Genomic DNA, 25659 nt, shown 5'->3' with positions numbered 1-25659 from the left:
ATGGTAGCCGCATAAAATGTCAGAGAACAAATGTAAGTACTGGCAAGGGCCAGACAAGCTGCCTTCTTCAACCTTCCTGCCCACGAGTGGAGCATCTGAAGGCCAGAGGGTGCAATGGAGCCAGGACCAGGATGGCTCACAGAGGCCACCAGGCAAAACCAGGACCCGAATGTAACTCAGAAACTGTGCAGTTCTTCCTCCTTCTCCCACACGTGGCCGCCTGGCCTGGATCTGGTCATTCAGCTTCTTCCCTCCCATCCTGCAAACCACCCTTTCACTTCCCACTAGCAGTACTAATGTAGGGAAGGCAAGTCCAGAGAGAGAATCATGCAAGCCTCAGTTACATTTTTAAATCATCTCTAGATGGAGGGGGTGGAGGGGAACCACTCAATACCAGAGAAAGCGGAATTCACCCACCCTTGAGCCACAGGAGAGGAGAGGCACGCTTTTAGTGTTGGAGTGTTTTTTTTCTTCCTGTCTTCTCTCATCCCACCGTCACAGGATGGAGCTGTTTTGAGGTAGGAGGAAATAAATGTGAAGTATCAGTATCTTTTCTTTCATTATCCCCAAACGAAAACAAGATACTTGTAATGTTTTAGTTCCTTCACTCTTCTGGCTCCAATAAAATCCTTTCTTGAACACTATCTTTCTGCTTTCCTGACTGGGTGCCCAGGAAGTTACCCAGAACATGGTGTCTACCTACCCAACCCTCTTTCCTAAAGCAACCTCTCATTTCTTCTTTGGCGGGGGGCAAAGAGAGTCAACGCTTTGTGGCTCTCCTTTTACAGAGATCTTAAGGAAGAGGCAAGTCCTTAGGTCTGCAGAGATGACAAAAGTGAACAGTGAAGAGGTGTGTGTGGAGGCGTGAGTGAGAAAGGAGCAGCTCAACCTGAGAGCACGGAGGAGCTCCCAGCCAAAGGGGGCCCGCGCTGCAAAACACTGCTGAGGCATCGAATCACTTTCAAGCGTTCCTTGAGCCATGGCAGGACATCAAACACTGGTACTGAATTCTTGACTCTGATATTAATACTCAACTCTTTTTTTCTTTTAGTTATATATATGGCTCCCCCCCAAATTCAAACACTAACAAAAAGATGTGAAAATAAAAGTCTACCTTTCCCCCTGACTTCCCCATTACCTTAGACAAAGGAAACAACTGCCAGCAGACTCCCAAGCATCCTTCCAGGTGCTCTAACATATACAAATACACAGATACCCTTAGAAGAACGACAATGCTGATACTGCACGCCCACGCATGCTTCTTAACACCTGCAGACGCTCGCCCCCCCGCTCCCGGAGATGAACTACAATTCTCTGTCAGTGGAGGCTTATACTGTTGTGCTGCCGCAAACAACGCATACTCCTGTATTACAGTTTTGAACGTCTAGAGTGTATCTCTAGATAACCTTCTAGAAGTAGAATTAAGGATCAGAGAGCACATAGGCACATCTTCAATTTCACAGAGACTGCCAATTTTCCCTCCCAAAAAGGCTGTATCAATTTATACCCATGTCAAAAACATGAGGTTTTTTTTCTTCCTAATCATTACCAACACAGAATATTAACATTCTGTTTGATCTTCATAGATCTAAGTCATAAAGTCTACCTCACGTATTGCTTTAAGTTAACATTTCTTTCACCGTAAGTGAGGTGGTGCTTGTTTTCTTATGTTTAAAATGCATTTCTTTGCAGAAATCTTTTGAACTGTAAGTAAGACCCTGAAGATAGGATGGGCTTTATACTCGCTAGACATTCTGCATTGATTTCTACACAAAGAAACAAACCTGGGGCAGCTTAACCTCTCTGTGAAAGCAGTCTGTCCATCAGACTCATATACAACCTGGTCTTTCAAATCACCAACTGAACTACGATCTATAAACTCAAAATTCTGCACATGTGGCAGAATAAAAGCAGCATCACCATCACTTCTTCCATCATGCTACCTCTTATAACTGTTAAGTCTGTGGAACTGAACCGAGCCCATTCACTTCCTAAAGCCTTGCCTACGCTGTCGTTGTGAGTCATTTCACAGAAAGAACTGCAGGCGTAACAACTGGATAATGAAAATAAAAAGACCATCTCCAGTATTTTTAAAATCCGTACCTTTGCAAGTAAAAGAGGCAATTTTTGTGAAGTTTGTTGTGGAAGTAGGTAGGAGTACTGGTTCAAAGTGCAGAGACACGGCATCTCTCTGGGAGAAATGATGTACATCCTGTAACAAAAAACAATCCACAGTACTGCTCTTAGCTGGAGAAGACTGATCCAGTTTGAAGCAACCCTGTTACAATGACTAAGGAGCTCAGACTGGCACACAGAGCAACTGCTCAGCAGACGTGCCTGTAAGGGTACGAAGAGGCGCTGACAACCGTCATCCACATACGGGCTCGAGCAAGGGAGAAAGGGCTTAAGTGAAAGCAAAAGACAATGGAGACAAGTGTTTTCTCAAAAATCCTCACGTTCTGCAATTAAATACACACTTGTAAGTTTACACTACACTTTACGAAAGTATTTACAATTACCTGTATCCATATAAGGCTGTTTCCTGAATGCAATATATACATATTCACTGCCGAATCATCTGTCCAAAAGAATCAGAGCAATGAGATTAAAAGAAAGGGCCATCTCATCCTCACACCTTAATACAGTAGTGAAAATATCACATTACACATTTCTATAAAAAAATGTAACTCACTTTTCAACACTAAAATTGAAGAGAGGAGCTATTTTCTGCTGATTAAGTCACAAGAAAAAGGACCTTGGCAAAAAGATTGACCTGTCAACACAGGCTCTCTAAATGATGGACTACCAGTAGAAAAAGTCTGAGTTTCCAGTCATAGTACTACTCACCTGGATGAAACTAACCAACTGGACAGCTTCAAATAAAGTTAAGGTCTCCTATTGATTAGACGGCCCCTCATTTCCTTATCTGACAACCACACTTGGGAAAAATAAAACCCTGGATATCAAAAGGCAGGCTTCCCTTTAATCCTCACCAACAGAAGTGCTCCCCATGGGACAGGAGTCTTCTCTACACTGATGTCTACCTGGCCATTCTGGGAATCACCAGAAACTATGAACCCAAGGCCAGGACAGCTCTCCTGCTGACCCATGTCCTACTACAGCCAGTTCTGAGGACTGGAAAGGAAACAATGTTTGGCCAACAATTAAGACTCTGCCAACTTAAAGCTATATTTTGGTACCATTTCTTTCTCTGAATGTGTATACGTGTGTACATACACACACACTCTCACTTACCAGAATAGTCTTGATAACCGGTGGATAAGAGCAAACCCTACATGATAAATCACATGGATCATATGTGTCTCCTACAAAATCTCTTAGAAACTTAAACTGATAAACTAGGTTATTTATGGTAAGTAGGACACACAATTGCAAAGATAAAGTTCATAGAAATGAACACTGAAACTCACACTACCCTTACTGATCAGGCATCCAGGACTAAGCAGCAGACAACCAACTATTAAAAATATAAACAGCATGATTTGGTCAACTGAGCTTCTGCACATCAGTAAAACAGAAACAAGAGACACAACACTTCAAATACTTCGTGAATATTTATATTAGATTGTCGTGCCCATTTAATTAGTTTACTATCTTCAGAACGCCAAGAAAAATTCCTCCCAGGGAAACACAGCATGGTTTGCCATTGCCACTTAATTTATTATTTATTTGTTTGTTTGTTTGTTTATTTATTTTGTTGCTGCACCCTGGCTTTCTCTAGTTGTGGTAAGTGGGGGCTACCCTTCGTTGCGGTGCACGGGCTTCTCATTGAGGTGGCTTCTCTTGTCGCAAAGCATGGGCTCTAGGTGCGCGGGGTTCAGTAGGTGTGGCACGCGGGCTCAGACTGTGGCACACAGGCTTAGTTGCTCTGCGGCATGTGGGATCTTCCCGGACCAGGGCTCAAACCCGTGTCCCCTGCACTGGCAGGCAGATTCTTAACCACTGCGCCACCAGGGAAGTCCGTTGCCACTTAGTTACCCCAAAATAATACAGCCTTACTAGCAGATGCAGATTGAGAACCAGTTACTACTGCACTGTGTTAATAATGAAAGCAAAGTCTCTCTGTCTTGGATTGCAATGATACGATCTATAAGTAAATGATATAGAATGATGATGCAGGTTAATCAAAATATGTTGTAACAGAAAAGTTTAAAGATTCCACCTTACCTGAGGTCTCAGATTTATCCGTAGCTACATAAATAATAGAGAGATGATCTAACAAATCTTGTGTGTTTTCTTCAAATTCTTTCGAAGAGTTTTCCATTGTTACAATTATGCTCATTTGTAGCCGTAAAACATCGTCTGATTCCACATAGCAACTCTGAGATCGGAGGGATAGAAAAAAAGGAAAAACTCAAAAATATCATCTGAATTTTTTCATTTTGAACTTCACAGGAAAAAAGCACTTAAGGTAAGGGCATGTGCATTTCTGAGAACAGAACATGCTGTTTTATTTTTTATTTCTAAGCAAAGAGGCAGGAAGGAAGGAAGGAAGAAAACACTAAACTTTTTATTTTACCTTTAGTTGCTGACACACTTTATTATGTAAACTGCATTCCAGTTGCACTTGCAAGAGGCTAGTGTTAGTGGTTTCTGCCTAAAAGCAGAAAAAGGGGGGGAAAGAAATTAAAAGGAAGCAAAAGGCACAATCTACTGTCAATAATAAACAATCTATCATTAATTCCGAAAGGATATTTCTTCATTCATTCACCATATATTTGAACGTCTGCTAAATGCTAGGTAAAATTCAATTTACTGGAAATACAATAGTGAACAAAACAGAGAAAAATCTTTTCTGTCACTGAGCTTACATCTAATGGAAATCATAAGCTCTCCCTTGGGCAACATGAAAATTCCTATTATGGCAATAAGCAGATAAATATGTTCTAAATATACACAGGAACACTGTAGTTTGGCATTTCTTACACTTTTCAAACATTTTGTTCCTACGTAGGAGTCTGCTCTTATTTTTAAGTAGGTTCACCCAGTAAGAGCCAATCACGGTTCTGATGTCTGCTTCCCATCTGCAGAGTGAGCTTAGACGCTATGAGAAAACCATAGGAGATGCCCAAAATTCAACCGGCTATCATTTTTCATGTGTGGAAGAGATGTGGATGGAAGAGACAAAAGTATATGAAAAGACCGAAGAATTTCATCAAGTTCAAAGATCTTAACAGCCACATGGGATGATATTGACATATTGTGAAGACAAAGAAATGCCAAGTCAATCCAGGGATACAGCCATTTGGGTGGGAGGGCGGGGACAGCAGACGGCGAATACACAGAAACGTCAGGTAGTGCAGCACGTGAGTCTAAAGGATCTCCGCTGCGAGATTTCCTCTTCTGTTCAGTGTGACGTGTCTCGCATAGTGGTTATAAACAAGGCACTTGGCTTGTCAGTCACAGTCGGAACACCCGAAAATCTCCGCAAGGTGAGAAGGCATCCCCCAAATCCTCGGCTGACTTTGGTTTTACGTGGAATCACCACAATTACGTTTAATTTGTTAGATTTATAAGAACTACCTAAGTACATTATATAAAAACACATGTTTAACCCCTTCAATTGTCATTCAGCAATTAATGTACAAAATAAGAATAAAATACAGTTGATCCTCTCTGTTCCATGGATGCAGACCGGAAGGAACTTCAGCCTCCTTGGAGTGTGGTATCCGAGGGGGGTTCTGGATCCATTCCCCCACAGATGTCGAGGGACCGCAGCACATTACTTTTTTTTTTTTCACATTACATTTTAAAGTGTAGTAAAAAATAGATAGGGGTTTTAACCAAGCTTGTAAATAGGACCAAACATTAACCAAAGGCTCTTTTAAAAAGTAATTGCGCAGGGGATAAGAATCTGCCTGCCAATGCAGAGGACACACGTTCGATCCCTGGTCCGGGAAGATCTTACATGCCATGGAGCAACTACGCCCGTGAGCCACAACTACTGAGCCTGCGCTCTAGGGCCCACGAGCCACAACTACTGAGGCCACGTGCCACAACTACTGAAGCCTGCGCACCTAGAGCCTGTGCTCTGCAATAAGAGGCGCGCCTGCAGCAACGAAGAGTAGCCCCTGCTCGCCACAACTAGAGAAAGCCCGCGTGCAGCAACAAAGACCCAACGCAGCCAAAAATAAATAAATAAATAAATAATTTTTTTTAAAAGAAACGTTTTAAAAACAAAAGTAATCGTTAGTATCGGCTAGACTTAGAGTCATACCACCTGTAAACTGAACCTCAAACCTTAAAGAAGAGCTAGATCTTCGAATATGTTTTTCTGTGAGCAAGTCCCACATCAAAGACATACACAAAGAAAGCCCACTACTCCCTGAAGCTGCGTTAATCAAAGTTATACGTGACCCCCTCGTATGCAAATCTGACAGAAACCTCTCTGGCCCGACGCTTCTCCGCCACGTCGCCTTCTCTCGGTGCTCCTCCGTCCTCTCGGGCTCCTGCTTCGCTGGCTCTTCCTCCTCGGGCACCAGCTGTTAGTCCCTCCAGATTCCACCTCGGCCCCCTTCCCTCTCTCCCGCGGGGGGTCTGCGACACGCTGAAGCCCCCCACGTTCATCTCAGCAGCGCAGGCCTCTCCGCACACCCACACAGGCAACCAGCGGCTGGGCGCCCCTCTGAATCCTCACCCACGCCCAGAGAGCCAGGCCCTTGCTGTGGGTCTCGTCACTCATAAAGTGGTTTAAGCCAGAAACCTGGAAACCAGCTTCACTTCGCCTCCCTCACTCAGCTCCGGCAAACACACCCAGACCCCAGGTTTGCTGACTGGACCTCCTCAGCAGCCCCTGGATCCGTTCACGTCCCTTTATTCCTAACAAACACCTGAAGGATCAGGGGTCAACTCGCTATGCCGGTAGAGGCCAAATCCAGCCCGCGGCCTGTGTTTGTATATGAAGTCTTGCTGGAACACAGACACGCTCCTTCTCTCACGAAGTGCCTATGGCCGCCTTCGTGCTGCGGCAGCAGAGCTGAGTATGGCCTGCAAAACCGAAGCTGTCTACTCTCTGGGCCTTTACAGAAAACGCTGATGGACCCCTGCCCTCGTGGGAGGGCGGGGGAGGCGGGCAGGCAGGCTGGTACAGTAACTTCCTCCTAGTCTCTCTGCCCTCTCCTCTGCACTGTCCACACCGCACCAGGAACGAGTTTACATTCAGCTCACGCCACTACCTGCTTAGAACCCTTCACAGGCTTCCCGCTCGGCCAAAGCCCCAAGTCCTTTACTGTGGCTACAAAACCCGAGCACCTGCCTCGTCTCTACATCCCTGTTTATGCGGCAGCCTCGCCGGTCCACCTTCTCTTCCACTTGGCCTTCAGCCCCTGAATGTGCTGCTCCTTGCCTTGAACTCGCATCCCCAAGCCACCCTCCCCTCCATCTACCTAAACCTGATTCACCCTTCATGTCCCAGCTTCAACACCGTCCTCAGGGAGGTCGCCCTTGACACCGCCAGGGGGCAAGTGCCAGCACTCACGTCCACACTGCCTTTTACCTGACCTTCCATAACGCCCCTCATTACACTGCAGCAACCTGTTCAAGGTCTGCCTGTCCCAGCGGACAGTAAGCCCCCATCTGTGCTTTTACCACGATGCCTGCCACTTAACTGGCACTCAACAGACAGCTGGTGACGTAAGAGGCGTGGCTGCACAGTCACAGATGTTTGCCTGAAAGGTGCAAGCCTGAAAGGGGCAAGAAACTAAAGATAAACAACGGCTCTAAAATAAAAGCACAAGCAAAACCTGATATCTGGCATGTGCTTCTGATCTGAAACTTTCCCCCAAAAAAGTTTAAAGGAAAACCCATATCAACACACTTTCAACATACACGTTTATAATTAAGTTGGGTTTTGTTTCATCTACAACAATTTAACTATAGGTCCTAACCTGACACGGCAATTTTCTTGCCTAAAATATTCCTTCACACATTCAAATTATGTTAAAGTTCAAAATTATGACTTTGAACATGATTAAAACTCCTACCTGCACAGTGATGTGACGTGATTTAAAGCCCAATATTTTGTCAGTCTTGGTGACAAGTTTATAATTTACCATGAATGAATTTATAATTTACCATGTTAAGCAAGATTCTTCTGTTAGCTGAAAACATAACAAAAATAAACTACATTGTTTCCTTTGCTGTACAACATATTTCAGACTCCCACCAGGGGGAGTTCCTACACCTCCAAACTGCCCTTGAAGCATGCTGATTTTTCTCAAAGAGAAATTTAAATGTTCATGTCTTTCTCTCCCAAAAGAACAAAAGTATTGCAATCTCGACTTAAAATCAGAAACTATAACCAAAACATGAGCCACCTGGGGCAACCACAGGCACACTGGGATTACAAATCACCTCTGAAAGGACACCAGCTGTTTTGACATTTGTTTTGACCCCTTATGCAGAAGTGTGCCTGGGCAGATTATAAAAGAAAAACAAACAAAAACCTACTTCTCTACTTCTGAAACCTCCCACATTATTTTAATAAATTAATTCCTAAATTTGACAGCTAAAAGAAACAATAATTCCGTAGTAGTTTTCTTTTAAGATTTTTTTTTTTGATGTAGACCATTTTTAAAGTCTTTATTGAATTTGTTACTATATTGCTTCTGTTCCCTGAGGCATGTGGGATCCCAGCTCCTTGATCAGGGATCGAACCTGTACCCCCTGCATTGGGAAGCGAAGTCTCAATCACTGGACCGCCAGGGAAGTCCCCTAAGTAGTTTTCACATAAGTGTATGATACTATTTTAGAAGATGGGAAAAGATGTGGTTTGGAGGGGTTAAATGACTTATCAAAGGTCCGAAGGTTAGTTAGTAGAAAAACAGAAAAAAAAAAAAAAAATAGCAGGTCTTTTAACATAAGTCATCAGTATTTTTTCCAAGTAAATCTGAACAGGCCAAGTCTATTTCTCCTAGGTACTTAAAAGCCTAAAAATTCTTCAGTATGAAAATATGTCTTAGAAAACCATACCAGGAGATAATGTAACAGTCAAGAAAATAGCCCTGTTAAGACTTCTTTTGTATGGCATGTATTTTGTGGAGAAGAAGTATGAATTTAGGGAATGGGATGAAAGAGAAAAAAAATCACCTTCCTCTACTTGCTAAAAAATTGGTCTTGGGCTTCCCTGGTGGCGCAGTGGTTGAGAGTCCGCCTGCCGATGCAAGGGACACGGGTTCGTGCCCCGGTCCGGGAAGATCCCACATGCCGCGGAGCGGCTGGGCCCGTGAGCCATGACCGCTGAGCCTGCGCGTCCGGAGCCTGTGCTCCGCAACGGGAGAGGCCACAACGGTGAGAGGCCCGCGTACCGCAGGAAAAAAAAAAAAAAAATCAGTCTTTGTGTACCAGGCCAGGGGCGGAGCGTGATTCTGGGTGTCTGTGTACAATTAAACAGGGAAGAACATGACAGACAAAGTTCTAAGTCATCTGAGATGACTTTCACTAACAAGAGTAAACCATATCCTGACAAGAGTATATGAGGGTCTGTAATGCATTAATCCAGACAGAATGAATAACAGATTTGAAATTATGATGTTCCCAGTATTGACCACATATGAAAACCGTTCATTTCAGGAACATAATGTATGAAATATAAAAAAGTTACTTAGATATATCCCAACCTGAGATTTCTCTTCTCATTTTTCTTCCCTTTCACAATTCTGAATGCTAAATTGTAGAGGTGCTTACAAAGGTAAGTCTCTATACCCACGTGTGTCTCAGTTAGGAACACAGAGCCCACATAAGCCATGTGACCATTCCAGCCAGTGGCCCACACATATGGTGCTATGTACAATACATTCTATACAGCAAATCATTTTGTATAAAATGAGTGCTTTCCTGGGTCCCTTCTACACAACACTCACACTCTTTAACTGAACTAATTTAGTGTCTCCTGCGTAACAGACAGGCTCAGCTGAGTTCGGTTGCTTCACCCTAATATTAACCATCAGTTGTGTTTCAGCCCTCACCACTACCACTAACCTTCTGGTTCTCAGATCTGTAACCACTGAAACAACATCTACCTAGGTTGTCAGACCCACTCACAATAATATTTGTAAAACCCTAAGAACTGGCTGAAATGAGTTGTTTTTATTTGTTTTACGGGGAAAAGGGTTGAATATTCGCCATGAAAAGGAACGAAATTGGGTCACTTGTAGACATATGGATGGACCTATAGTCTGTCATACAGAGTGAGGTGAGCCAGAAAGAGAAAAACAAGTATCGTATATTAACGCATATATGTGGAATCTAGAAAAATGGTACAGATGAACCTATTTCCAGGGCAGGAATAGAGATGTAGACGTAGAGAACGGACATGTGGACACAGTGGGGGAAGAGGAGGGTGGGATGAATTGGGAGATTAGGACAGACATATCTACACTACCATGCATAAAATAGATAGCTAGTGGGAACAAGCTATAAAGCACAGGAAGCTCAGCTCAGTGCTGAGGGTGGGATGGGGGGAGGGAGGTCCAAGAGGGAGGGGATATATGTACAATGAAGCTGATTCACTTCATTGTACAGCAGAAACTAACACAACATTGTAAAGCAGTTAGACTCCAGTTAAAAAAAAAAAGTGAATAGTACTTGGTCAGAGCAACAGATTTCTTTCCAATATGTCATTTAATATTAGACATAAATAAAAACCAATTTTATCACTAAAGAAAAGCACATGTATCACATTTTTCCTTATCCACATCTTCTTCAAAAAGGCAGTGTGGCCAAGTGGCTTTGCAGTCAACATGGACTGAAGATGAAACCTTGGGGCTAATCCCTACCTTTTCCAAGACTCAGCTTCCTCTTGTATAAAACAGTTAATGGACTCACAGCCATGCTACCAGCATTAAATGTGATACATATGCCAATCACAGTGCATGAAGCAGGCCCTCAAAAGGGAGCATTTGCTTTTTCATTCATAACTCATGCATTCATTTAGTAAAATTCCACAACAAATCATTTAAATGCTTCTAGGAAGCATTTTCCCCACATCAAAGTTGTTAGAAGGGAAACTCCTCTTCCCCGGTCCTTTGGTTTCCAAGAGAAGGGATTTTTTGTCTTAAACGTTTCAAATTCTTCTTGTCTTATTTCATAAATGGTTCAGAACCCAAGAAAAGAGAGAAGGGTCATTTACTGCACACCATCTCCCACCCCCCTGAAATGTGCCAAAAACCATTAAAGACAAAACACAATGTGGAGAACGAGTTAACACTGAAATATTAATACTTTTGGTCGGACCAAGTGGCAGTGGCCTGCGTTGTGCAATACCCTGGACTTTTACACTTTGGCAGCTGGCCCTTAACGACCACAACCTGGGCTGGAAGTTCCAGGACAGCCGTGTGGGATTTCCACCTTGGTAAGTCATGCAGCGTACAGAAGTGCGATCCAAAGACAAGCAGCTATTTTTATACAATTGGCTGCCGCTGGGCCTTAAGCAAATGGCAAGTGAGCCCTGAAGGCCAGGCTCAGCCCTTGAGCTTGGACCCACACTCGGCCCAAGTTCAGGCTCTGTGATGCAGGCTGCTGTGGCTTGCCCTTGAGCAATACAGCACGGCTCTGACCTAAGTAAGCATGGCACAGAGAAGGATGTGAAAGAAAGGGTGTTGCAGTGGAGAACAGTACAGCGGTTCCTCAAAAATTTAAACACAGAATTACAATATCCAGCAGTTCCGCTTCTGGGTTCACACCCAGAAGTGACAGGAGGGGCCTGAACAGGTATTTGTACGCCCATATTCACAGCATTACACACAGTAGCCAAATGGAAACATCCCGAAATCCACCAATGGATGAAGGAATAAACAAAACATGGGATATATATACAGTGGAATATTATTCAGCCTTAAAAGGGAAGGGAGGACTTCACTGCTGGTGCAGTGGTTAAGAACCCGCCTGCCAATGCAGGGGACAGGGGTTCGAGCCCTGGTCTGGGAAGATCCCACATGCGGCAGAGCAACTAAGCCCGTGCGCCACAACTACTGAGCCTGCGCTCTAGAGCCTGTGAGCCACAACTACTGAGCCTGTGTGCCACAACTACTGAGCCTGCGCTCTAGAGCCCATGTGCCACATCTACTGAGCCTGCGCTCTAGAGCCCACGAGCCACAACTACTGAGCCCGCGTGCCACAACTACTGAAGCCCGCGCACCTAGAGCCCGTGCTCCACAACAAGAGAAGCCACCACAATGAGAAGCCCGCACACGGCAACAAAGAGTAGCCCACGCTCTCCACAACTAGAGAAAAGCCCACGCGCAGCAATGAAAACCCAATGCAGCCATAAATAAATAAATAAATAAATAAATTATTTTTAAAAAAGGAAAAGGAAGGGAATTCTGACACCTGCCTCAACATGGAGGAACCTTGATGACACTGAGCTAAGTGAAACACGTTGGTCACGAAAGGACAAATACTGTATGAGTCCATGTACGAGGGGACCTAGAATATTCAACTTCATAGAGACAGAAAGTAGAATAATGTTTATTAGGGGCTGAGAGGAGGGGGTAATGAGGAATCACTGCTTAGTGGGGGACAGAGTTTCAGTTTGGGCAGACGAAAAAGTTCTGGAAGTGGACGGTGGTCATGGCTGCATAGCACTGTGAGTATAATTAATGCCACTGAACTGTACACTTTAAAACGGTGAAAATGGTAAATTCTGTGTTATGCATATTTTACCACAAGAAAAAAAAAGGGAAAGGGCAGGGGAAGGAAAAACAAAACAAAAAAGAAAATGGTGTCCCAGTCAGGGCTCTCCTCAAAATAGAGAGAGCTTCCAGAATACTATCTGGTGCTTCTATAGCCCGATCTTGAAGAAACTGTGTTGGGTCCAACTCCAGGCAAGCAGTATAGGCAGGCTGCTCCAAATTCTGTTCCTTTTTATGCCTTATCTTTATGGATACGAGTCGGAACTGTGAGAAGGTTTATTTTAAATTCATGTGGTTGGTCCACAGACTCAAGAGTTCCCCTCCAACTCCCTGGCCCTACAGCTATTAATCACCTAAATGCTAACCGCTGCTTCAGATTTTCAAGATCCGAAGTGGAAGATACATAGATGGGGGCAGATTTTATAAATAAAGAAGCAATAAGGCTAATCTTATTAAAGAGACATGCTGTCATCTTGGGTTGAGTCAGAAAAGCCATTTGACAAAATTATCGCATGCACGAAGAAGGCAACCACTCAGGGCTGTCCTTGGAACAATTAGGCTCATTCCGGAAATCAGAAGGGTACTAGAAGCTTAGAGAAACACTCTCTCATCTTCCTATCAGGACAAGAGGAACAAAAACAAAACAACAAAAAAAAGCAAGGCAGGTTGACAAAACAGGAGGGAGAGAGGGCCACCCTCTGGAGAAAGGTTGACATCTTGGGAAATAATTGGACAGAGGTGCAACAGAAAAGGAGACCTTGACACCCGGCTCAACAGACAGAGACGGGGACAGCCTGGAGTCTAACTCAAGTGAGGGAGCAATATCTTTGTGCTGGTTTGAGCCTTAAAAAAAAGAACCTCTAATAAAGGAAGACGAGCAAGATCTCAGAGGACTGGAATTGCTCCTCCTAAAGGAACCAGGATGCAGCTCCTAAAAGAACCAGGATTCAGTTCTAGGAACTGTGGAGAAACACACTTCTAAAGCCAGGTACAAAACCCACAGTGAGAGCAACTGAGGACCTACCTGCATCTCCAAAGACTGACACGGCTCTACCAAGGGTTACACAAACTCTGGACAGGCTGTGAGGGGTGGGGGTAGCGGTGGAGATCAGAGATCAGACGAAGATGCTCAGAGCACAGCAGGTGGAGAGACTGTCACCGCCGTGCCCTGAGGGAACACACTTGCAAAGTTTACGGAATTAGGACTCAGTCTAAGAGAAGGCATAGCATCGAGGAAACCTACTAAAGGGGAACCAGGGAGAACAAGACAGACTGATGCCAGCCCTAAATTAGATGCTGGTCTATTGGGAGAGCGTCTCCGATGTAAGAGCAACAATGCAGGGAATAGAAGAAGATTCCGCAGGCCCAGAACTCAGCAACTGTATCTCTCTTGCCTTGGGAGAAATCACAAGAAAATATCTAGAGGAACACCTAGAGGAAAAAACAGATTTAGACCAAAAAGGAGAGAAAAAGGTTTAAAAAAAAAAAAGAAAGAAAAAGGAATGCAGCAATTCCAGCAAACAGCAGTAGCTTACAAGCATTAGGGAAAAAGAGACCGGCAAAAGCAGCTGGTTAAACAGCAAGAAACTCATCTAAGCCTCCCTGGCGGGAAAAGGGGACAGGAAGAGACCAGCACATCCTGCAGGCAGAACACAGCCTAGAGACAAAGAAGGGCTCACGCACAAGCTGGAGGAGACAGTGCGGGGCTCGGGGGCCAGGAGCTACCCGCACTGGGCCCCAAGCTCCCCGAGTGTCAACAGCAGTTCCCCCCCCAGGAATCTGCTGCGAACAAGCTCCACTTGAAACAAGCAGGACAAAAAGGGAAAAACCTTCCCAAAGAAGCAGGTTCCAGAAGCCTCTGTGAGCTCCTGGTAAGAGGCAACGGAAACCACACCACAAACAGGTCTCAAAGTCCCCACCCACAGATGCTCCATCCCTTAACAGAGCGGGGACACCACTCAGCACAGGAGTGCCGGAAACAAGGGCTCCCTGCAAACAGGAGAGGACAAACACGCCTGGTGACCGGCCTGCACCACCGCAAGGCTCTGACTCGGAGCACAGACCCGCGGATCTGAGCATCTCGGTGTCACTTCTGAAGAGAGGAGGTGGCTCCTCCCCAAACTCGCCTCCAGACAGACAGCCGCTGCCCATAGAGTTTAAGGGTGCAGCTCTTGGCCTCAGAACAACTGGCACGAGCTGAAGCTGAAACCAAGGTGATAGTTTCAGCCTTCCATCCCTCTCTTTGGCAAAGATGAAGTACTGGGAACAATTCTGGCCAAAATTAGTGCCTTGAGAGCTGGGGGGCATGTTTTCCAAACTTGGTGGATGTAAGGTTGATAATCTAATATTCCTGTGTGTCTTGTTAAGATTCTAGACTCAGGCTTCCCTGTTGGCGCAGTAGTTAAGAATCTACCTGCCCATGCAGGGGACACGGGTTTGAGCCCTGGTCCGGGAAGATTCCACATGCCGCGGAGCAACTAAGCCCGTGCGCCACAACTACTGAGCCCATGTGCCACAACTACTGAAGCCTGCGTGCCTAGAGCCCGTGCTCCGCAACAAGAGAAGCCACCACAATGAGAAGCCCATGCACCACCACGAGGAGTAGCCCCACTCGCCATGACTAGAGAAAGCCCGCATGCAGCAAAGAAGACCCAACACAGCCAGAAATAAAATAAAAGAAATACATAAATTAATTTTTAAAAAAGGATTCTAGACTCAAGCTCCACTTGAAACAAGCAGAGACAAGAGAGACTTAGTGTTGAACTACTGTAATTTCTGAGAAGCCCTGGGGAAGCCATGCACATCCTGGCGGGGGGCTTTCCGAGAAGCCCTGGGCGGGCGGCGGTGGGTGGGGGGAGTTACCCCAGCTGCACACAGGCATGGAGAAGCTCTCTGGCTAAGACCAAAAAAAAAAAAAAAGGAATTAGGGAGGACTTCAAATTCTCTGCATGTTAACTCACAGGCCAACATAATTTGATATGGGACTAGAACCTTGAACTTTCATGTCTTGCCAAGGATTGCTTCTCTGAATTTTAAATTTCTCCCTGAGAGTTTCATAATAGGAGAGGGTTTATATATAAAAACTTTTTTAAGTGATAAATGCATTTTAGCTATGTGCCAGATACTAAGTTCTAAGCGTTTTACATGTATTCATTTATTCAATAACTATAGCACTCCTATGAGGTAGTGTTATCATCTGTTTTATAGATAAACTGAGACATAAAAGGGTTAGGTAAACTGGCCAAGACCACTCAGGACCAAGACTTTTACCCAGGTGGCCTGGTTTTACAATTCACTTTCTTATTCACTTCACTATACAGTTCTGTGATGGGGAATCCTTATGAGGCTGGGTTGTGTTTTTTTTTTTTTTTTTTTTTTGGAATATCTTAATTCTGTTATTTGATCCCCTTTCAAAGCTCTGGTAAGCTTCATTGGATACTTGAAAAGAATTTGGGATGGGAAACAGATGAGGATATGAACTTCAGACTTGGGGCATCGTGTGGCTTTGGAGCAGATTATTGATGAATTATTATAATGCATCTCAGAGCCTTCCAGGGGAAAACTCAAATGTGCATCCCACTGGTCCACAGAGGATCAACAAAGCAGGGCTGGTACCAGTGGGAGAAGGAACAGGCTCAGGAAGGCAGGAGCGTGGCCACGGGAAGTCTGCTCATCTCCGCGCAGAGAGAGAGGGCCATGGGCTTAACAATGGGTAAGCCCAAAGGGTCAAAAGTCCAAAACTGAGCAGCAGTATTAGGAAAGTAAACACAAAACACTAAATACTCCTGATACTCCTGTTCCTTTGCCCCAAGCCTTCCTCTCCCCTCAAGGTAGAGGCAGCTGCCTATTAGTGAGCCACAGACAATGACCCTGTACTGCAGGCAGGGTGACAGGGCGGGGGCTATTGGAGGAGCTGGTTTCTTTTCTCCTCCTCTCTACATCCTGGGTGAGGGTGTTTGTCCTTGATTCAAACACCCCTTCCATAAGAGGAAATGCAGATGGTCAACAGGCACGTGAAAAGATGAATGCTAATCATCAGGGAAATGGAAGTCAAAACCACAATGAGATTATCACCTCACACCTGACAGAATGGCTATCCTCAAAAAGAGCACAAATAACAAACGCTGGTGAGCATGCGGAGAAAAGGGAACCCTGTTACACTGGTGGAGGGAAGGTAAGTTGGTGCAGCCACTGTGGAAAATAGTCTGGAGGTTTCTCAAAAAACTAAAAATAGAACTACCACATGACCCAGCAATTCCACTCTTGGGTATATATTCGAAAAATACAGAAACGCTAATTTGAAAAGATACATGCACCCCAATGTTCATAGCAGTTTTATTTACAATTGTCAAAATATGGAAGCAACCTAACTGTCCAACAACAGATGAGTGGATAAAGAAGATGTGGTATATACATACAATGGAATACTACTAGCCATGAAGAATGAAATTTTGCCATTTGCAACAATATGGATGGACTTGGGGGGTATCACGCTAAGTGAAGTAAGTCAGACAGAGAAAGACAAATACTGTATGATTTCACTTATCTGAAACACAAAACAAACTAGTGAATAAAACAAAAAAGAAGCAGACTCACAGATATAGAGAACAAACTAGTGGTTACCAGTGGGGAGAGGAAAGCGGGGAGGGGCAAGACAGAGGTAGGGGATTAAGAGGCATAAACTATCATGTGTCAAATAAGCTACAAGGGTACACTGTGCAACACAGGGAATATAGCCAATATTTTATAATAAGTATAAATGGAGTATAACCTTTAAAAATTGTGAATCACTATATTGTACACCTATAACTTATGTAATATTGTACATCAACTATGCTTCAACTAAAAAAAAAGTCCCTTCCAATGGGCCACACCACGGTCTACCTGAGGGCGGGAGGTAGCAACTCTGTCCCTCTTACGTCAGCTGACACAGGAGAATGTGGCTTATCAGTAGGATACATTTAGTTTTCTAGCTTCTGATTCTTATATATCCACCAGTTCAGAACCTGAGGAAGAGAGGTGCTATCTATTTATTGGGCATCTTCAAGTCTTCTAACAAAAGTTTCTGGAATATTCTAATATAGTGAATGTTGGCAGAATTCTAATTTCTTGCTCTTTAAGGTCATTTATTCAATTCTCAATCATTTATTTACTATGTGTTCTGTGGTGAGGCTCTGTGCTAGGTGATAAGAAAACAAATACTGGCTAGGACGTGATTCCTGCTCTTTAAGGAGCTTATAATCTTAGCAAAGGAAAACACATACACAGAAACAAAAGCTTTTGCATACTATCCTTGCTAAGACACGGGTCTCTCGGGGCTTTCAGTAAGGAACTAGTCAATTCTCCAGGAGGCAAAAAAGGGACTAAGCAAGTGCTGAGTTAAAAAGAGGGGCCGAGGGTTCCCCTGGTGGCACAGTGGTTAAGAATCTGCCTGCCAATGCAGGGGACATGGGTTCGAGCCCTGGTCCGGGGAGATCCCACATGCCGCGGAGCGAGCAACTAAGCCCGTGCACCACAACTACTGAGCCTGAACTCTAGAGCCCGCGAGCCACAACTACTGAGCCCACATGCCACAACTACTGAGCCTACGCACCTAGAGCCCATGCTCCGCAACAAGAGAAGCCACAGCGATGAGAACCCCAAGCACCCCAACAAAGAGTAGCCCCCGCTCGCAGCAAATAGAGAAAGCCTGCATGTAGCAATGAAGACCCAACACAGCCAAAAATAAATAAATAAAAAAAATTTTTTTTTAAAAAGGAGGAGGGGCCAAGAAACTGTTCTCTCCTGGAACACCGTTCTGTCTTGCCCAGAGAGCAGAGATTTGAGAGAAGCAAACGGGGCTGATGGGGGGAGGAGACTCCGCGGGCTGGGGGGGTTTGGGGGGCAGGGGGAAGCCGAGGAAAGGGGAACACCCCCACCCCTGGGTACCTCCTGCAGCTTCACCAAGCTTCCTTCCTGTCTCCCACTCACCAGCCCTCTAACTCTTCCCAAACTCCCACTCCACTGAATCATTCTCACTGGAGGCTCCAATGAAAAAAAGAAAAAATTTTAAATTTAAGCAATTTCCTCGCTTTAAAAGCCACATTCAGAGGCAGGTAGGTTAACGGCATATATTTTCCGAACATACAGTAATAACTCTCCAGAGTGTGACAGACTAACATTTTTGTGTTAAAAAAGGTAACTTTTATCAGGCAAATAAATGTGATTAAATACGTTATGTTCCCATCCAGATTTGTAGGAATTCTTAGCTATCGCACCCAGAAAATCTGTGTATTTCATTTAACTTATCCTGTAAGACATCAGGAAGACAGGGCAGCCACAGCGGCCTTTAACCTTTCCCTGTTTTTATTTTCCATCTCCAGATCCTCGTTCAGACTCCTGCAACTTATTTGTTACTGAGAAACCTGCCCCTTTCCATTTCTCCTCTGTCGAACTGTGATTGGAAACGTTCCCTGTCCTCCTCCGCACACTGACTTTATAGCTTCCCTTCCAGACCACCGCACTTACTCGGCAGGGATCAACACCTAGGAGGCGAGTCCCCAGAGAGCAACATAGGGCACCCTCCCCGAGCCTGGCCGGCACCAGGCTCCACACAGGCTGGCACCGCAGGCCTCTCCGACACCTGTCCCGGGCGGGCAGGCACGCACAGGGCCTGACGGCAGCACGCCAAAGCCAGGCTGTGCCAGTCTTAAAAGGGTAGCAACTCCTGGTCTGAAGGGTATCAGACATCACACACAATCCCCAGAAATAATCTCTCCTTTACACAATCCGGTAACAGGACACTGTAGACACTCTGAAAAGTTCAGAAAGGAGATGACAAAATATTCTTCCTGGTCACCTGTGTTGAGTGTGACTGGGGTCTTGGGGCTTATTTCTAATTTTTCACTTCTCTGGTTTCCTGTGTTTTCTTATAATTACACTGTAATTTTTTAATCGTCACAATCTCCTTTTGAGAGAATTCAATACTATGATACTATGTTAGCACACACAGATCCACCGTTACTTCGTGGGAACTGTGTCGTCGGCTTTCCTCTAATTTAAAACCTCTCTGTGTTCCCATATTGCCTTATAATTCCACCTTTAACAATAAATATTATTTTACAGTGATTCCAATAATAATAATTTAAGTTCTTTTAACTCTCTGAGACAAGGTTATTGCTATAGTGACCCTATATGCCAGATTCTGAAAGAATGACAATTTCAAATATTCTCTTTTGCCCAAATAAACCACTGAAACATTCCTCAAATCTCAGTGGCTTGGATCCAAAACAACACTAAAGAAAACGTTAAAAAATAAAACTTCTTACTTTTTCATGAGCCTAACACAACTCTATTTACATATTACATCCCACCATATACTTTACAGTTACAATCACAGAGTACAGTCTAGCTTATATTCTATTCGCTTGTCAGACACTTCTACATAAGCATCATAATTGTAACTTGGAAGAACTACTTAATATCCTACTATGTTGATATACTTAAATTTATCAAATCCTTTTTCCACTGTTGAGCCTTTAGGCTGTTTCTACTGTTTTTGCCGTTATAAACATGCTGCCAAAAATTTTTTTTGGCATATACCTTTCCTGGAACATGAATTACAAAGTCAACAATATGAAAATCATTACCTGGGGAAAAATTTAAAGCATACTGAGCCGGGACTGCCAATCCCAGCTCTGTCCTCAACCTCCACCAAGTAACCAAAAACTCTAAGACCATTCTACAATTTCTAAAATAAGAATAATTACCACCTGCCCTGGTAGTAAATCTGTTGAAGGTCATCTGGTTGATGTGGTGAAAAGGTGAAGTTAGACAAATCTTAGATATTACGACTGGAGATATGCTACTTGGGGCTCTTAACTTGGGTGCCCACTGACTCATCTACCTATGAAAAACTCTGGGGGCTGCCCTCAATGTACCAAACACTAAGGTGATGCTGAGATTATGAAAATGAAACAGAAACAGGCCCGGGCCTAGAGAGCCTCATGGAAGAGCAGCGGAGGGAGACAGCCCGGGACACTAAATGTTAAAGCAGCTTTGAGCCAAGCGTCGTGGGACCAGAGCAGAGACTGGCCCGGGAACCTGGAGAGCAGGTGATAGCTGAAGTGGGTCTCAAGGGACAGGATGAGAGGTACAGTTGGAGTCAGAACGGGGGAAAAGCTTATGAAGGAGAGACAGTCTGTACAGGAGGATGGCATATGGTCTAGCAGTGATGGGAGGCTTGTGACGCCAGAGGTGGGAAGAGCAGGGTGGTACCCCCGAGGCTGGAGAAGAAGCTGGACCCAGGTGACGAAGGACCTTGTAGGCCAAGCTAGGGTGCTTGGGCTGGATCCTGCAAACCACAGGGACCCAGCAGTGCAGTGACCAGGGAAATAACGAATAGTTTTGTTTAAGAAGACATCACCAGCATGCGCAGCAGGTGCACCGGAGGGGAGAAAGCCTGACTGGGGGATAATCCAGGTGCCACACGATGACAGGACTGCACCAAAAGCAGAGGGACCTCAGATTCTCACTTAAAGCCACTGTCATAGTGACGTCTTGTCTGCTAGGGACGCTCACTCCATAAACGGCAAAACAAATGAAAAAGAAGGACTAAATGAAAAGGCAAATTAATTCCTCACGTCTGCCCCCGTCTTCCCCGGAGCAGACACACATGTGCAGCAGAGAGGCTGCAATGCACACCCTCCTCTCACTGAACTCAGCCCCTGCTACAGAACTCCCGGCCAGCACGAATTTAGACAGGAGATGAATCACACAAACACTCTTGGCTTCAGCAGAAGAGAGTGAGCCACTTAATCCAGTTCGACGGAGCAGAAAAAATGCAAAAGTCAGGTATGAATGGACACACACGAAAGGGCTGGACTGAGCTCACACTACAAAACAACTGAGATAACCTAACAATGTTTTCACGGGCACCCTAGTTTATTTCACAAGAGGGACACTTTTTTGTTGTTGTTGTTATTCCAAAAAACAAACTGAGATCTTGAACCAAGTACAATCTATATGACATTATAAATATTCCCACTGTTTTCCCCCCATTCATAGAAATAAGATCAAATAAAATGGACATATGTCATCTGACCATGTTCCCTAAATGTCGCTCTTTCAGAAAAGGAGGATGAAATAGCAAACAACGCCCTGTGCAGGGGCCTCAGTAAAGTTACACTCTGTGACCTGGGGGTGGGCTCCGTCCTGGGGCTTTACGGGTGTTCATGTAACGATCCAACGAGAGACAGTGAGCTCAGTGGAAGGAGCACAGGCTTGGGAAAAGACAGACAGCGGGAAGAAATTGGCTTTTGACCCTCATGGAAGTACTTAATTTTCCCTCCAGTTTGTATCCCTAAAATAAACGCATGGGTTTTTTTACTAGCATTATTTAAATTTGATTTTGTCATAGCTAACTGAATCTTTTAGCAGCTCAGGAGACAAGACCAAGTGCTGCCACAGTCCCTCTGTGTGAGGTATCATGTGGTAAGCTGCAAGGGTAAGTGAGCCAAAGTGTTCTGATTACAGAACTTTCTAGTTGCTACCTTAGGAAGCAATTTTAAGTATGTGTGAGCAAAGGCCAGTGACAATCCCTGTATCTGAAAGACTCAGGACATATTCATTTCTGCCTAAACCTTCTCGCTCTTTAGTTTTCTACCAGATGCACTTTCCAGCTCTGTCCTGGAGAAGATTCAGTCATGAGCACTCCTTCCCCCACCCTCCTTCCCCGTTGAGAGAAGAGACCTCTTGAACTCAGCACCCACCCCAGATTATGGGTTCTGGACCACGGGCAAAAGGTAGACAAAAACATGGGACAGAAAGAATATCAAAATAAAGATACTCCTTTCTGGAAAAGGACTGCCGGCAACCTTACAGCCACTTAAAACACAACTTGAACGCATTTTACGCGTGCAGTTTAAATGCAAAAATAATTATAGTCAGGATTTTTTCTGAGGAATGCCATAATTATTTCTTAAGTCTAAATTTTGTAGGTTTTTGTTTTTGTTTCTAGGTGTAGTAAGCCTTGAAAAAAAGACTTTAAAGTTTCTTTTTCTGAATCACTGTAAAAATGAAAGAAATTTAAATAATTGCCTTTTAAGAAATTTTTTTTGATATTTAGACCTCTCAATACTGGGTTCCAACAAAAGATCAGTCAAAAAAATTGAGTTTTACCTTCAAACTCTGAAACGTATTCTACATTGTCACGTCATAAGAGCAGGGACACTGTGCTGTGTTCACTGCCCTATCACTTCCTGGAACATTCAAGAAATGATATCTAATAACAAACTGTTGACTGACTGATGGGGGGAGCTATGCTCAACAGGAGCAGCCTTAGACAGTGACTTGACTAAACGCATAGATCCCAGTATAAATGAAAATGGAGAGAATCTACCATTGGGAACAGAGCTGAAGCTGAGACAGTCAAGGAGAACGCCGAGACACTCCAATGGGGGAAGAACTGTCTTTTCAACAAATGGTACTGGGATTACTGGAAATGCATACGAAAAGAATGAACTTGGATCCCGAGCTCACACTATACACTAAAATGAAGTAAAAATGGGTCACAAGACCTCACTACAAGAGATGAACTATAAAACTCAGAAGAAAACACAGGAGTAAATCCTTACAACCTTGGACCTTGTTAGATTTGATACTAAAAGCATAAGTGACCAAATAAAAAATAGGTGAACTGGACTTCATCAAAATTAAAAATAAAAAGACAGGGCTTCCCTGGTGGCGCAGTGGTTGAGAGTCCGCCTGCCGATGCAGGGGACACGGGTTCGTGCCCCTATCCCAGAAGATCCCACATGCCGCGCAGCGGCTGGGCCCGCGAGCCATGGCCGCGGAGCCTGTGTGTCCGGAGCCTGTGCTCCGCAACGGGAGAGGCCACAGCAGTGAGAGGCCCGCGTACAGCAAAAAAAAAAATAAAAATAAAAAATAAAAAAAATAAAATAAAAAGACAACCTAAAGAATGGGAGAAAAATACATACAAATCATGTACCTGACGAAAGTCTACTATCTAGAATATATAAAGAACACTTACATCTCAACAATAAAAAGACAAATAACCCAATTAAAAAATGGGCAAAGGATCTGAATAGACATTTCTCCAAAGAAGATATAAAAATCATCAAAAAGCACATGAAAAGATGCTCAACATCATTAGTGATTAAGGAAACGCAAATAAAAACCACATGAGGTATCACTTCACACCCACTAGGATGGCTATAAAAAACAAAACAACAACAAAAAAACAGAAAATAACAAGCCTTGGCAAAGTTGCAGAGAACTGGAATCCTCATATATTGCTGGTGAGATTGTAAAATGATACAACCACTTTAGAAAACAGTTTGACAATTCCTCAAAATGTGAGACATAGAATTACCATATGACCCAGCAAAATTCCACCCTTACATATACACCCAAGAGAACAGAAGACATACGTCCACACAAACTTGTCCATGTTCACAGCGACATTATTCATAATAGCCAAAAAAACTAAAACAAATGAAACCAATTGATAAATGTTTAAACAAAATGTGGTATATGCCTAGACAATGTATCATTTGGCAATAAAAAGGCAGGAAAGCCTGATAACATGGATGAAACTTGAAAACACTATGCTAAGTGAAAGGAGCCAATCACAAAAGACCACACGATTCATTTACATGAAATGTCCAAAACAGACAAATCTATAGAGACAGAAAATAGAGTAGCAGTTGCCAGGGACTAAGGCAAAGAAAATGTTCTAAAATTAGACTGTGAGAGAGTGGTGAAAGCTGCACAACTCTGTGAGTATTCTAACAACCAGTGGGGGTACACTTTAAGTGGGTGAATTTTGTTGTATGTGAATCATATCTCGACAAAGCTGTCAAATATAGATAAAAATGCAAAAAAGGAAAAAAGAGACAAAACAGGGTTTCGTACCAGCTAAAGCAGAAACAAGAAAAGCCAAGTCACCGCCGTGGTAGGGGGAGCTGGCCAAAACTCCCCTCAGCCCAAGTTCATGGGCCCCTCCAACGGCAGGCCCCGGGCTGGGCCTGGAAGATATGGAAAGCCAAGTCAGGTGGCCCCCGCTTTCGTGGGGCTTAAATTCCACGAGTGAAAGAGAGAGTGGCTAAGTAACCACACTATGTGGGCGTGGGATTATTTCACCGGATACGAGTCCTAAGGGGGAAGGAAGTCAGTTGTACTGCAGGCCAACCGAGGTCTGGAGCTGAATGGGAGAGACAGCAAGATCCCTGGAGAACTCAAGATGAGAAAGGAAGGATGAAGTGAGGGTTAACTGTGAGAAAAGCTGGGGGAGGGGCGTCTGGGGAAACGGCAGGCGGGGGAGAGGCGGTGTGAGCAGCAGAGGGAGGGAGGCGGGGGAGAGACGGCGCCAGACCGCGCAAGGCCTCCCAGCCACAGCAAGGGCTCCGTTTAAGTCCTAAATCCTACGGGAATGCACGGAAAGCAGGTGACTGACGACGTCCAACTTGCATTTTGGGGAAGAGGGCTTGAAAGGGCCAAAGCAGACGCTGGCAGACCAGTTAAGGGGCTGCTACAGTGGCCCAGACGAGGGTGGCCTGGATGCGGGGCGGGGCAGAGGGCACCGCGGCAAGGACGGGACCTGCCGAGCAGAGTGGGTGGCAGGCACGCTCTCATCACACCAACGCCTCCGAGGCGCTTAATTCCACGTATCCTTCAATTAACAGCATTAACTAAGGTAATCGGATCACCCGCCTCGGTTTCAATGCTTTTATCACCACTAACGTGGCACCAGGCACTCAAAGCTCTCAGTCACCAGAGAAACCTGGCCATTCCCAGCTGCCCCCCCTTCCCCCCGCTGAAGGAGAGCCCCAAGATAAGGCTGAAAGTGCTCACAGGAAAAGCCCTCGCTGTCAGCACATGCAAATTAAACTTTCTCTAGGCCTTCCAAGCCCTTACAAAATGCAGGTCAGATCACAGCAGTCTCCAGCCTAAAACCTTTCAATACAGTCCCACTGGTTTTACAACTTAAACCAAATCCAAATTTGCAAAT

General features: G+C 44.5%; 1 protein-coding gene across 5 annotated transcripts in view; it reads right to left on the bottom strand.

The window, feature by feature from the left end:
* The window catches only part of TMEM131L (transmembrane 131 like), a 162295-nt gene that overhangs the window by 55170 nt on the left and 81466 nt on the right, over window positions 1–25659 (bottom strand). For all 5 annotated transcript variants that reach the window (XM_081228095.1, XM_081228096.1, XM_081228097.1 and 2 more), the window contains exons 8-12: window positions 4541–4618; window positions 4189–4342; window positions 2520–2578; window positions 2104–2212; window positions 418–508 (exon numbers count right to left, since the gene is read on the bottom strand). In XM_081228095.1, the coding sequence (XP_081084221.1) occupies window positions 418–508; window positions 2104–2212; window positions 2520–2578; window positions 4189–4342; window positions 4541–4618 (491 nt within the window). The remainder of the gene's footprint in view (window positions 1–417; window positions 509–2103; window positions 2213–2519; window positions 2579–4188; window positions 4343–4540; window positions 4619–25659) is intronic.

This window comes from Mesoplodon bidens, assembly GCF_964165515.1.
Source record: "Mesoplodon bidens genome assembly, chromosome: 1".
NCBI lineage: Eukaryota > Metazoa > Chordata > Mammalia > Artiodactyla > Ziphiidae > Mesoplodon > Mesoplodon bidens.
Note: the sequence above shows the minus strand (reverse complement) of the source record. Positions and strands in the feature narration are given on the sequence as shown.